A 13,826-nucleotide genomic window follows, 5' to 3' on the forward strand; every position below is an offset into this window, starting at 1 on the left:
TCTCCTTGTTTCGGGGCATGATGCGTGGCAATACACATTGTTTGAGTTGTGCGCTTCACCAAATATGACAGACGAGTGGCTGCTTTGGTGGCACTGACAGCACTTACCAGATGCTAGAAAGCCTAATGTCCTAAATGGATGTGACACAACAGTATACTGCAGTGAAACTCATTTTTATTCAGTCTAGGAATGGTGCACCGACTGTGACCGAGATGAAAAATTAACGCAAGGGCATAATCGTGAAAGACAAACACCACCTAAATTATCTATAAATATATATACATGTTGACACTTGCCCTCAATTTTTCTGTGCCGACCTTGCTGATGACCTCAGGGAAGCTAAAGACGAGTCTGGTATAATTGAGGTCATGTTTTGACTGGCCAGAGCACACAGACGGCAAGTTAAGTGAGGCTGAGGTGTTGCCACATGTTCCAAACCACTGACCTCATATCAGCTGCATTACAAATCACGTAGCGGCAAATTAGAAAATCCATGATAAACCTTAAATTTTGGAAGAAAACTTTGTACTGAAATTCCAAACTGATTTGCATCAGCCATGCAAGCCAAGACCCCTCTGGATAATAGATCATGCACTGCTTCGATCGCTTACATAAGCTGAAATCCCAACTACTCTTTCATTGTTTTTCTGTCGTTTATGCTAAAAAGACACATTTTCTATTCCATTACAGAGACATCTGTCTCCAGGGGTCTCCATCTTGAACGAACACTTAATGCAACGTTAAGAAGCATCGTATAGCCTACATTCCAGTATTACACATTTATAGCGTGGAACAGTATGTGTGTCTATGTGTGAGGTTCACCTGAACTCGAGCCCACAGGCAAACATTAAAATGAGAAAAGCCAACATTCTTGCACAACATGACACCTTCAAGCCCTTTCCAGGCTCAGCATCCATTTGTGGAACAGAAAGAGGGGAAGACATGCATGCAGCTTAATCCCTTGAACCTCATATCCTAATATACTATAAAATGCATATCTGCAGGACAGAGGGTAAGACCTCTTCAAATGCACGTCATTTATTTCCAAATGGGATGGTTTATCATACAGACATGCTTAAAAAAAGTTACTTTTAGGAACATCACGCAAAAAAAAAAGAGTAAGAAGAAGCAGACCTTACTTAATCTTACCCCTTCTTATAATTCATTCACATCATATCTGTTACATGTTGTATAAATCCCTGCTTAGCCAACCATTTTTCTTAATGGGCGCTGGATTTCTGTATATACGGACACCAGCGCATACTGCCTTGGAAGTTATTTAACAGCTTTGTGCTCAAAGGTACGCCCCAAGAAATGGCTTTTTTAAAAATGCAGTATAAACAGGTCAAGAATGACTGTTAGCCGGGACTCACTCCTGTGGAATACAAAGTACGGCATCTAATTGCAATACAAACTGGTTATATTTACAGACTATTAGCCTAATAAACTATGCTAATTATACAGGTGGTGCAAGATTTAGTCAGCCTTAATGAATATTTATTTATAGATCGATCTAGCTATGTGCTTTGCAACACCTCGTGTGAATGAGCGTGGCTGCAAACTTAATAAACGAGGCAATCATATGCAAAGGAGCGCTTGTGTGCATTTGAACGCTGTGCTTTTAATTGAAATAAGAGACGAGTCAGTTCTGCAGCGCCAGGTATGTCAAGGTCTTTCAGCCTTATGCTATGTGGCGCCATGTAAAGGGTGTGCTGTGCTGGTGTAAAGACCCGACTGTTGACTTTACCAGTTACAGGCTGCATTAGGCCGATGTTGCCTATTCCGAGCGGATTGGAAACTGTGCAGCATAACCAGAAAGGAATTTTAATTTCATATGAATTTTCAAATATGGGAAACTAGTAACACAGAAGGGCGCCAGGAAAGAAGGGCAAAATACAGTAATCTGCCCGCGTTTATCGCGGTTATTTGGTTCAGTCACGACCGTGATAAGTAAATTTCCGCAAAGTAGGTTTTTCCTTTTTTATGAATGGAATATTTTTGGAGTTAGAGCATATAAAACCTGCTTAAGGCCTTCTAAATACGGGTTTTAACATTAACAGAGCCCTCTGGACATGAAATAGCACCCCTATAGTCACCTTTACAGTCGCATTACCCAATATAGTAGATATAACCAGAGAAAATAATACATTTACGGCATAAATACCACTTGTGCTTGTGTGTGTCACAATAAATGTGTTCTGGACGTGTGGACAGAAAATGATGTTAGGTGGATTACGGCCGCAAAAGTAGCCCGTGTTGTTATCATTTTAATTATGTTGTTATTATTGTGCCTGTTCTGAGATAATTCAAACCTGCAATAAAAGCCTCTTCTGGTGATAAAGTCTGGTGTTTGTATGTTTCATCTACTGACACCTAGTGACCAGTGTAGACTATTGCATATCATAATTGCAATGTGTCTTCTTAATGGCTTATATTTTTATTTAAGCTAATTTGGCAATTTTTATGCTTGAAAATGCTTCATTTAAGCAAGAAATACATACAATCTGCTTAAATATGCATACTTTTTTTAACTAATAGGCTGTATTCAACCACGAATCAACGTGATTTATTAATTTATATATTTTTGAAAAACAGTGGTAAAGTGAAGACACCAAATTCGAACCGTGATGTGGCGAGGGACAACTGTGTAGTTTCCCGGCGGTGTTGACAGGTATGTGCCCATAAGGCAATGACCATTTGTGAAACAATTATAAAATTTGAGGACACCTGTATTACATGCAGCATGTGATCATTCTGAGCATATCCCATAGGGGGCGTCGCAAATGTCATGGTAATGGTGTGTCATCGCGAAGGAATCTAATGTGACTGCTGACTTACGTGAGCGAGGTTGTTTGTGCAGCACCTGCTCCAGGTCCCCCAGCATGGTGAGGATCACATCCTTATCCAGCTGAGCCGTCCCCTCGCGAGGCCCTCCCCCTGAAACCTCCTCCTCTGCCCAATAGCCACCATCCTTCTCCCTGCTTCCCCGCTTTCCACCGCCCGTCCCTACTGCCGAGTCCTCATCAGAACGCCCGCTGCTGCCATCTTCATCTGTGCCTGCCTCCCCTGTGGCCTTGTGAGCAGGCTCGGTCCGAGGATGGCCGCTGTAAGAAGCCCGCTGTGGCCTTCCACCTGCAGCTGTGCACCGCCAAGGGACGGGGATGAGTGAGTGCTCTGACTGGGACAGCACCTTAGTGAGGGAGAGAGACAGGGATCGGGTTCGGGTGCCTCCGGTTCGAGTGACTGCCTCCTTCCTCGGGCTTCCTTGCAGGCTGCCCCCCGCCCGTTGTGAAGAAGGGAATGCCGAAGAGCTCTGAGGTTGGCGAGGCGGAGGCTTGTCCAGCTGAAAAGCGTACACCCGTTGCTCGCCATCACTGTGCAATGTTAAATTGGTAAGGGAGCGCTGCTTGATCCGCAGGTTGAGGTTGTCCGGAAGGGGTTGGGGAGGCCGCCGAGCTGGGCTGCCTCCTTGATACACTGAGAACTCTGCTCCCCTCTTCATGTCTTCTCACTGAACCCCTCCCTTTTTTCTGGCTTACCTCTTTGCTGCCTTTGACTCAGCAGGTAAATCTAAGTGTGCGCGTACATCCACCTGCAGTGCATTCATCTTGGCTGGACTGTTGCTGCAAATGACACCAAAGGATGGGGGTGGAGGCGGTAGAGACACGTGTCCCACGCCTCCTGATCTGTGGTCCTGGTTTGAGGTGAGAGAAAAAACCCCTTCAGGTAGATAGTCCATATAATCCATAGTCTCCATCACATTTTACTATCAAGCTCCTTCACCGCTTCCTCTCCGGTCCTCATGCTGTGTGTCTTCTTGCCTCTCTCACCACAGTCAGGGGTGTGAATGAGCCACTCGCTACATCTCCTTTTTCCCTCTCTTTCCTCCTCCTCCTTCTTGCACGCTCTTTTTCTCTCTTATTAAACGACAGTCTTATTTCATTCACTCTTATCTGGCCCCCCTTCTCCTCCTGCCCATAATTACCACCTCGCCGCTACACATCTCCTGACTCTGTGGCGGTCTCCTCGCAGCGGAGAATGAGCGGGTGGTGAAGCCACAGCAAGAGGACTCGCATCGCTCTTTCTCTCTTCGCTCACTGTTGAGCATCCTCTCTTTCTCTTAATCCCCCCCTCCCTCATTCTTTTCCTTTCTCCTGCCAGCTCCTTATCTCTCCTCCCTCAAACTATCCCTCCACCCTTGCAGTCTGTCCATCTCTCTCCCTCTCAGGGTGTGTTTGGATAGTGCACCTGTAAGCTCGCCGCCCCTTGCCGCTGCCCAACTTAATTAAAAGCTATCTGGAGGCGCTTAACGTTGAGTCCGTCAGCTTATCGTGGATCAACAATGAGATGGCAAAACCAACATATTACTCATCAATCAGCGCAAGCTTTATTAGCCCCCAGCTGCCATGTGCATGTTGAACAGAGGTACAGTGTCCCTTGACACTTAGCAAAAATCCACCCTTAAACAACCAAAAATATGTGCTGCTTTGCTGAGCACGTGTCATGGTATCTAAAATACCAGACTATAAGATGACACTGAACATAAAATACATCTTTTCTTCTAGACAAAAAAAAGACTATATTAATCTTTTCGTTGAAATTGTTCAACACATTTTCCTTGTTCTTCTTTTTCCTTTGACACTGCAAAATCTATCAATCCATTTCTCTATCCTTTTCTCTTTAATTAGAAAATGGTGATACTTATAAACACTGGAATTGAACAAACTTCAATGATAAAATGTAAGCAAACAAAATATTATAAGTGGCAGCTTGAAAAAGATATGGTGGGAATTAATTCTCAGCAATAGATATGGAGAAGGGGTAGGATTAAATCTGCTCTTTTTTTCCCTTTTCGGACATGTTAATAACCATGTGATGTTCCTTAATATAACTTGTTAAGTCTGTCCGAAAAAACTAACCATAGCATACCCCTACCAAGATCATGTTTTCAATATCACCCAACCTGTGAGACACGTTTTTCAAGCGGGTCTCTATGTGTGAGTGACAGGAAGAAAAGCTCTGACTCATTTGAAGGGAAGTCGTTGCCACCTGCTGATTTACTGAGGATCAAATGTACAACCTTCAGGTTGGGTGACCACTCTACCACCTGAGCCACACCGCCCCCTCTAGGCCTCAAAACATAAGGCAACTTGTCTTATTCAGACTTTTTTCAAGAAAAGTCCTAGTCAAAAAGTGATACATGTACTGTACGGTCCCAAGCCAAAGTTAAACTATTGTGTTGTATTGTGTACTGTCACTAGTGTGATTTTTCAGAATGTGTTACAGCAATGAAAGTGTGCAGATGTTCACAATAAAATTGAAGACATCTGTATTGTCAGTGTTGAGAAAATTATCCCATGACATCTTCAGCAGAACTACTAAGTTCCTCCCCTCTGCAAAGGAAGGGTTCACAAACTAAAGGATGCGAAACGGCAACGGGACATGTGACAACAACAAACAACAAGTGCTTTGAATGGACTCCAAACAAAGAGTAACAGACGGCACTGCAGTCTAATTTTACCCTTCAAATTAAAACCCTGGGAAAAGCCACTGTCGAAGCGAAACGTCTGGTATGCCACTTCCAACTTCTCCAAATCTCACATGACATGCAGTTCAGGCACTGTTTGTATTAGCAGAAAGCAGTTTCATTTCATTTTACTTTAATCTATAAAATGCACTTGAGAGATGAGAGCCCCTCCACGCCAGAATCAGCTGCATCATGCATGTTTTACGACAAAAACAGTCCAGAACTTTAGGGCCAAAACACAAGATGCACGCTATATTTCTACTGGATTATCCTGCAAGTGAAGCCGTGTTTGCTCTGTATATGTCATACGTGTGTGACGCAGTGTGGGGATTGTCACAGACGATGGCAGCCGTGGGGGTGTAAACAAAGAGCCACAGATGCTCTCTGTGTCTAACTGTCAGCGCTGACCTTTTCCATTCACGGCACAACACAAGCACAGAAGGGGGGCGATACCCAAATAGACATAAAAAGACACCCATCACCTTCCAAACACACATTGTAAGGACACGATTAGCACCTTGTAGGAGCCACATCAGTGTCGATCTTGCAAGTATAGCCGTACATTTTCCTTTAATGCTGCAGCAGACCCCCTCTTCCTTCCTCTAATCTACACACCCCTTTGTAGAACAACATGAAGTACAAATACAGATAAAGCAGATCCCACAAGTGCAAGTGTGCCTAATCTTGTGTGTAAATGCATGGGGGCATATTGACATTGCACACTGTAGAGAAGCCCAGCATGTGTTGTTCCCCATACCTGATATCTCCTCCAGGCACTGTTTGGCTGTCTTGCTGTAGACCAGCTCACCCTTGGTGGGGCTGAGGCAGGGGTCGGCCGGGGCCACCATGGTGCAATCATTCTCTGAGAATGTCCTAGAGGCACACAAAATAAATCATACCAAGCGGTTTCATGATAAGAGTAGAAAATAAAATAGCCCTCCTCGAAGTCTTTGCAATAGTTTCCCCAAGGATGATAATTATATTAAAATGGAGTTTAATACAGAATATATACAGATTACTGTTATAAAAAATGAAGGGCATTTTTATACAATAATTGTCGAGAGACATATTATTGTGATTTTTATTATTGTTATTCATTAAACAAAATGTGTTGCTAGTGGTACTAAAGCAATATATAATGTACAAAGACTGTATACACAATAGGTACAAAAAATTCAGAAAGAAATACACTAATGTACACATTATAGCTTGTTTTTAATCATGCTTACTGATAAACAATTAAAAGTCACTACAGGTCTGGAATAATTTGGACTTAAAATCCTGTTACACTGATGTTATCCCTGCTCACAGCCACTAGAGGGAGTATTTCTGCGGTAACTAGCTATTTCTATAGTTACACTAAAGAGAAATATCCTCACTCGTGTCTCTAATCACAAAAAATGTCAGTTTCCCCAAAACCGCTGTAAAAATTAGTGGTACGATAAATACGATAAATATTGGACCGATAATTATCAGGCCCATATGAGAAATTACGACCCATACATATATATATCCGATAACAAATCCGATAATAAAAATAGCTCAGATAACCCATAAATTAGAATATATGCTCCAATGAGGTGAGACTACTGGCACTGTGCTGGTGAGCAAATCAAGTGCTCCCTTTTTTCTCCTGCCTGTGACGTTAATGGCCCGTCATAACTTCCGTTGAGCTCACTTGTAAACAAACATTGACTGTTTCAGAGGAAGACATTTTGTGTGCTGGTTGCACTAACTGCTCTGCGATGAGGGAAAAAAAAACAGAGCTTCAACACATCAAACCTTATCAGCCACCTGAAACGCATCAAGCTGTAATCGTTTCATGCTCGTACTCTGCAAAAATGCATTCATCCGTAACGTATACTAAAACGAATATCCGGCTCATCCCTAATCAATAGCAACATGCACTTCAGTTCAGAAACACGGGTGAGAAATGTTGCTGCATGCTTTAAATGGGAAAAGGTAGCACCCGCTGGTGGAGCCAGTAATCCAAAATGAAATCTTAATACATAAAGAATTGCATTTGTTTGTGTTAATTTACATGTGGGATCAAAAAGGTCATTTTCAATGGCTTTCATTGGGACATTTGGCACTGGCAGCAAAACTAAAATAAACTGTTCAAACCCAACCCTTTTAAATTACAATTCTCCCAGTTAATGGCAAGAGCTACTTATTGACTTTTAAGTTTGATTAAACAGCAAGAAGAAGTGTTAAGGAACAGAGTCTTCCTCATGTTGATATATTAATAAGGCAGCGGATTGCGTGTCTGCAGTGATAAAAGAGCTTTGCTATAGTCAACAGATGGACACCTCAAAAGGGAGGAGGGGACATCTCGGATGAAACACTTTCTGTGTGTGTGTGCAATATGTGTGCGTGTAATCAGAGTCCTGTCGGAAGTAACAAAGATGGGGTTCAATACACTTGATGATAACAGCCTCACATGCACACACACAAACAGTCAAACAGATACACAGGGCAATACAAATAGAATACACACACTATAGTGTGTTGAAGGCACCTACACGCACAGCAAAAGTACCACCTGCAGAGATGCAGATAAAAAGTGTCACCCAATCAAGCATGTGAAAAATCATGTTTTCCCTACCTCAGTGCATTCGTATTTATTCTCTATCGCTGACATGCACAACACTTTAGACCCAAAATAATAGGTTATAAATTGGGGAAGGCAGATAGCTGCTGCAATAATAAGTCATTCATATTTATGAGATGGTGATTCTGTCATTTAGAGGATGCTTTGCAAACTGTTTTACTATGAATACAAACTTTTACTTTCTGCTGTTAGCATCCCCTGCTTTATATAATGAAGAGTGATTGAATTATGTAATGAGTCTTGTCAGCATTACTCAGCAGAGTAGTAGTCCAAACTTCAATATGTGATTCCCATGTGATTCTAGGAATAAAACAATGAATCCTGTCCAGTAAACCTTGTTTGTGTTTCAGTGGCAGATGACTATCACTTCCCTGCTCCACGGAAAGACTGAGGAGATCATTCCTCCCCCACGCCACGCTGCTTTTCAACACAACAGAGGGGGGGCAATAAAAACACACACAGGACTATTCAATTTTTATGTATTATCATTATGATGTTTTTTTAATCATTTATTATGTATTATTGCGGGCCACCTAGTGGTTAGCATGTTGGCTACACAGTCAGGAGATCGGGAAGATCTGGGTTTGAATCTCCATTGGGGATCGCTGTGTGGATTTTGCATGTTCTCCCCGTGCGTGCGTGTTTTCTCCGGGTACTTCAGTTTCCTCCCACATTCCAAAAAAACATGCATGTTAGGTTAATTGGCAACTCTAAATTGTCCATAGGTATGAATGTGAATATGAATGATTGTTTGTCTATATGTGCCCTGCGATTGTCCAGCGTCTACTCCGCCTCCTGCCCAAAGTCAGCTGGGATAGGCTCCAGCATACCCGCTACCATAGTGAGGATAAGCGGCATAGAAAATGGATGGATGGATGTATTATTGCACTACAAATTATACGTGATCTGTCGCATATTTATTCATTTGTTTAGTTATTCTTATTCTATTTCTTATTTTTCTTGTCTCTCATGTCTTTCCTGGGTTATTTAATTTTATTTTGTGATTTAAGTGATTCAGGTCATCGTGACATTTCTGCACAGCTGCTGGAAATGTGAATTTTTCTTGGAGATCAATAAAGTGTCTATCTATTCCAATAAATTAGGTCAAAGTGCAATTTAGTACCAAGCCTGCAGTTAAACATTAATGTGGGACATTAACCAAACTTATACACAGTTCTAAAAGTGTATGTGGGAGAGAGAAAAATATAGTTTTTCAACAAAATTGCCAAAACTGGACTGCGAATTGTGGTAAATTGCAACACCACAAGAGGCTTTTACACTCAGTGCCAACCTGCTGATGGCTGCAGATGATGCATTTAAAGCGAAAAGGGAATAAGAAACAGGGCTGATATGACAACAGAATTCCCGGTATGTTCAGAGCTCACAAATCGAGTCAGCACAGGTGAGGATTAGTTTAAATGTGCAATCGCTCGATTTTTGTGACTGACACCGATAATCCCTGCCTGCAATTCTCTTTAAAGGATGGATTTCCACAACATGGCCGATGTAACGCAAAAACCCAACACGGTAGCAGTGCACAGGAGGTTAACTGGCCTCTGTTCATAGCTCAAGTATTACCATTATGCATTAAATAGGAGTTATATTTATACACAATATGTGGTAAGTTTGCACTAAATTCTCTATGCTTCAAAGCCCTTCAATATTTTCTGCACAGAGCAGAAGCAAGGCTGCAAGGTAGAGGTTCTGATAGTCTGAGCAAGCAATATTATGCAAGAGTTTGGAGCGGAGGGGAGGATATTTGCACGCAAAGCAGAGGAGAGAGAACAAGGTATCAAGGTAATGTTGTAAAACCTGAATGTGAAGAAAACTGTCCTCACATGGATCCCCACCACAATTGCTTCACTGCATTATGAATTATGGCTGAAACCTTCTAATTAACAGTAAGGCGTCTGGGGATGTGGGAATTCCTTTGGTGTAGGCTACACTCTGAAAACAGTAGATGCAACAGTGCAAATATATGCTGCACAAAATATATACTGTAGAAAAAAGGGGGAGTTTAAGACTGTTACATGACTTTAAAGGAATTCTATGTGAACAAATTGCGACACCGCTTGGGTTGTGCTCAAAATGCTTTGGAAGACAGTACGGGTGTCTTAGAATAGCCGACTATTCGACGATTCGATTCGGAGGAGTCTGATTTGACGATCGATCTCGCATAAAAATGTCACGTGATCAAGATTGTACCATTCTGACTAAATAGGGGGTGTCCACGGCTGCAGTCTTTGGTTTTGTTATAAATAGCTTATTTTGATACAACAACAGCCTAATTTGTGCTAATTAACTCCCTGACTGCCAGCCATGTTCAGAGTGTCAAAGGGCGGCCCACGGGCCACATCTGGCCAGCCAGAGCTTACCATCTGGCCCCCAGAAGAAAATGACTGAATTGTGGGTTGTGAGCAATGGGTTGGGTACCCGCAGATGCTATATATTACAATATATACCATGAACACTATATAACACACTATAACACTGATATGTTAAAAAATGAACATTTCCTCCACTCTGGTGTTAAAACATCTATAGCCACACCAGTGGAGTTATACAAAAATGTCTGTACACATAACAGGCTATCAAGCGCATTTTGGCCAATCAAAACCTGAAAAAGCACCCGCAGCTGACTTGGTCTCCCATTTTGACGCCTCAATTCATCAGTATTGTGAGATATTAGATGTACAATGACATGTACAGTACATTATCTGTAAAACCAGCGCTCACCTACATGGAACCCAGGAAACAACATGAACGTTTTGTTAGTCACCATAAATGCAAATAACAGGGGTGTCACGAGATACTTGAGACGATACACGAGATTGGTTAAATGAGAACGAGACAAGAAGAGATTTTAACATTACTTGCAAGAAAAGTACAATGAAAAATATAAAAAATAGACGACAATCTATTGCAATCTACGAATTTAATTTCTACTACGTTACCTTGCATTGCTCCTCACGAGGCTTCACTTTTCTGCACCCTGTGTGTATGCGAGCAGCCCCGCCTCCACCCACCAAGTCAAAGAGACTGTATGAGTGACAAAATGGCTCACTCTGTTTGGTGTTGAAACCAGTGCACAGAGTGTTTGAACGGGGGAGACGAGGAAAACATGGTGGCTGGCCCTTGGATAAATGTAGTTTTCTCATTGTGCATTTAGGGTTTGGTTTTTTTTTTGCTGTTTTTTTTTGAGGTTCAACGCTTGTTGCTTGCCGGTGTGGCATGCACTGACACCTCTGGGATTCGGGGACTGGGCTCAGGGTGGGGGCTGGCAGGGTGTCTGCCAGGAGAGCAGCTAAGTGTACAGGCGTGTTCAGTGGTCAAAATGGATGCCTGTTGGCAGGTCTGTTGGTCACTCTCTGGGAGGAAAGGGCGCTGACGTGATAATGTCTACATGTACCTATACTTGATGATAATAATTTAACTGCTGAGTGGGTCGTTTGTGACACCCCCGTTATAAATAAGACTATCACTCAGCTAAGGAATAACAGCTGCAGCGGTTTAAACTTTCTAAATGTGTGGGATCTAAGTTGCGCTAATGCTCGAAGGAAGGAGGCGCCAGCTGAATGTTGGCAGAGAGAAGAGGTAGACAGAAGTGGGAGAAGGGGTGAGGGATTAAGCCGTGTTTAATGGGATTGCAAACTCTCTTTCTCCCTCAGAACAAAAGGCCTCCGAGAGACTTTGGCAGCTCTTCTGCATTTTCTTTCTTGGATTACGTTTGCTGTCGTAGGAGAAAATCAGCCCTGGTGGGCAAATTTACACACCTTCTGCATCTCTGTGGGTGTGTAACATCAGGAAACCACATGTGGTTAATAATGCAGTTGAATTTCTTACCTGTACATGAAGGGAGCCACGGTGGCAGTATTGGGGTGGTTGTGCTGTTGCTGCTGTGGGAGTTGAACTACACCATTCCCCCCAAGTGCTCCACCTCCTGCCAGCATTCCATTGGAACCAGACAGGGCTGAGGTGCTGGTGGAGGAGGTCATGCTAGTTCTTTTGCCCTCTGGACCTCCGCTGGAGCGCTGCAAGAAACCTTGCCCACCTTTTGCCATCTTGGCTCTCTCCCCCTCGCCTCCCCGCAGATTTGCAGTGCTGTTTAAGACCGCCTGGCTTTGGGACTGACCCTGAGGCTTTGCCACGGCTGTAGAGGGGGCTTTAAGTCCTGGCTTGGGGATGCCACTAGAACCCGTGGAGGCTGTAGCGTCTTTCTTTCCTTGCTTGGCTCCTTTCGGTACAAGGCTGGCAATTTTAGAGGTCTTCTTTGTAGAGTCTGCAAAAGACTCCCGCTCCTCTTTGGATTGGAGCTTGCTCCCAGACTTGCTTTTGTCATCCTTGTCTTTGGATGTGCCTGCTGACCTGCTAGCATTGGCAGAACCCTTTGAAAATGAAGGGGATGAAGATGATGTCTTGCTGGTTGCAGTCAGCGATGATGTGGTGCTCTTAGAGGGCATCAGTTTGGCTGTAGCGCTGCTACTGCTGCTGCTGCCTACAGACCCTGTGGGCGTAAGTCCATCTTCACCATACTCTGAAAGGTCATCCTCCTCCTGCAGAGCCATTTCAGCCATAGATGGTGATACTCGGGAGGCTGATCGAGGGTTAATGAGACGGAACTTCTCCAGCATGGATCTCTGGGGCCCACCTACTTTGGACCCATCATTACCATGTGCTTGGATGCCCTCTTGGATATTTGGTGAAGGTGATGGAGAAGGTGAATGCGTGGGGCTGGCCAGCATGGATGAAGTGGCACTGTGCTTGAGGTTCATAGACTTGCTGCGCCAAGACTTGCTAGTGGCAGGGGAGGGAATGGCAGAGGCCAGCTGCTGCCCACTTAGGCTGGTGGGAACAGTCCCACCTAGACCGCTTCCATTCATTCCGCCAGGTACTGGGATGCTCCTCATCGCCTCTGGAAGAAACAAGGAAACACCATGAGTTTTTTAGGACCCATAAGCCATTTTACTACGACATCTACTACAGTATGGATCATGCCTGAAGGTGAATGAAACTTTTAACTACAAAATTCAACAATAAGCGCGTGAGTGAAAGTCAACTTTCAAACATTCTACTCCCTCTTGGCAAACCTCATAGCTTGACAATTCAGCTATTCTTTTCTGTTGCTGGAAACTTTTGCAGTCTTCCTGGATTTTTCAGTTTCCACATTTTTAGAAGTTAGAAGTACAGGCAGTACTTCTCCTGTGGGGTTTTGCACATTGTTAGCAAAAAAAAAAACTTGAAAAACCTGAAACTTTGGAAATTCCCTTTTGACAGAGTAGGCTTCATTATGCTACAACGTAGTCGGTACACCAGCCCTTCTGACGGCGTCTTCATACTGTTAGAGCTCTTCAGCAGCCCAAAACGCTAGGCCCAGTGCTTTCCTAAGCGGGAACAACTGCAACTCTCCTTAACTAGCTATTTAGCTTCCTGTGGAGTAGTAGTGAACAATGATGACTGAAGTAACATCCAGATCGTTGTTGGAGCCGAAACTAATCGATCTGGAACGTCAGTCACTTTTATTTAATTTAATTATTCATGTCCATGTCCATGTTGTGGGCATACACACGGGGCGATAATCATGTCCATGAGGAAGGAGGTTTATCGCTCATGAGGTCATGAAAACCTGGAAAAGTTCAAAAGCGACCATTTGAGCACCTCTTCTCTCAAAAGTGGAGCAAACAAGTGAAG

At 43.3% G+C, this 13,826-nt stretch overlaps 1 protein-coding gene across 15 annotated transcripts in view; it reads right to left on the minus strand.

Annotated features, from left to right (window-relative positions):
* Positions 1-13,826, minus strand: part of nav3 (neuron navigator 3) — a 307,018-nt gene that overhangs the window by 50,366 nt on the left and 242,826 nt on the right. For 14 of the 15 annotated variants that reach the window (XM_054753819.1, XM_054753817.1, XM_054753825.1 and 11 more), the window contains 2 exons: positions 11,982-13,050; positions 6,285-6,400 (listed from right to left, as the gene is read on the minus strand). In XM_054753819.1, the coding sequence (XP_054609794.1) occupies positions 6,285-6,400; positions 11,982-13,050 (1,185 nt within the window). Of the gene's footprint in view, positions 1-2,838; positions 4,108-6,284; positions 6,401-11,981; positions 13,051-13,826 lie in introns of those variants that run through there. The other variant, XM_054753832.1, reaches the window with a different exon arrangement.

This window comes from Dunckerocampus dactyliophorus, chromosome 15, assembly GCF_027744805.1.
Source record: "Dunckerocampus dactyliophorus isolate RoL2022-P2 chromosome 15, RoL_Ddac_1.1, whole genome shotgun sequence".
In the NCBI taxonomy this organism is placed as follows: Eukaryota; Metazoa; Chordata; class Actinopteri; order Syngnathiformes; family Syngnathidae; genus Dunckerocampus; species Dunckerocampus dactyliophorus.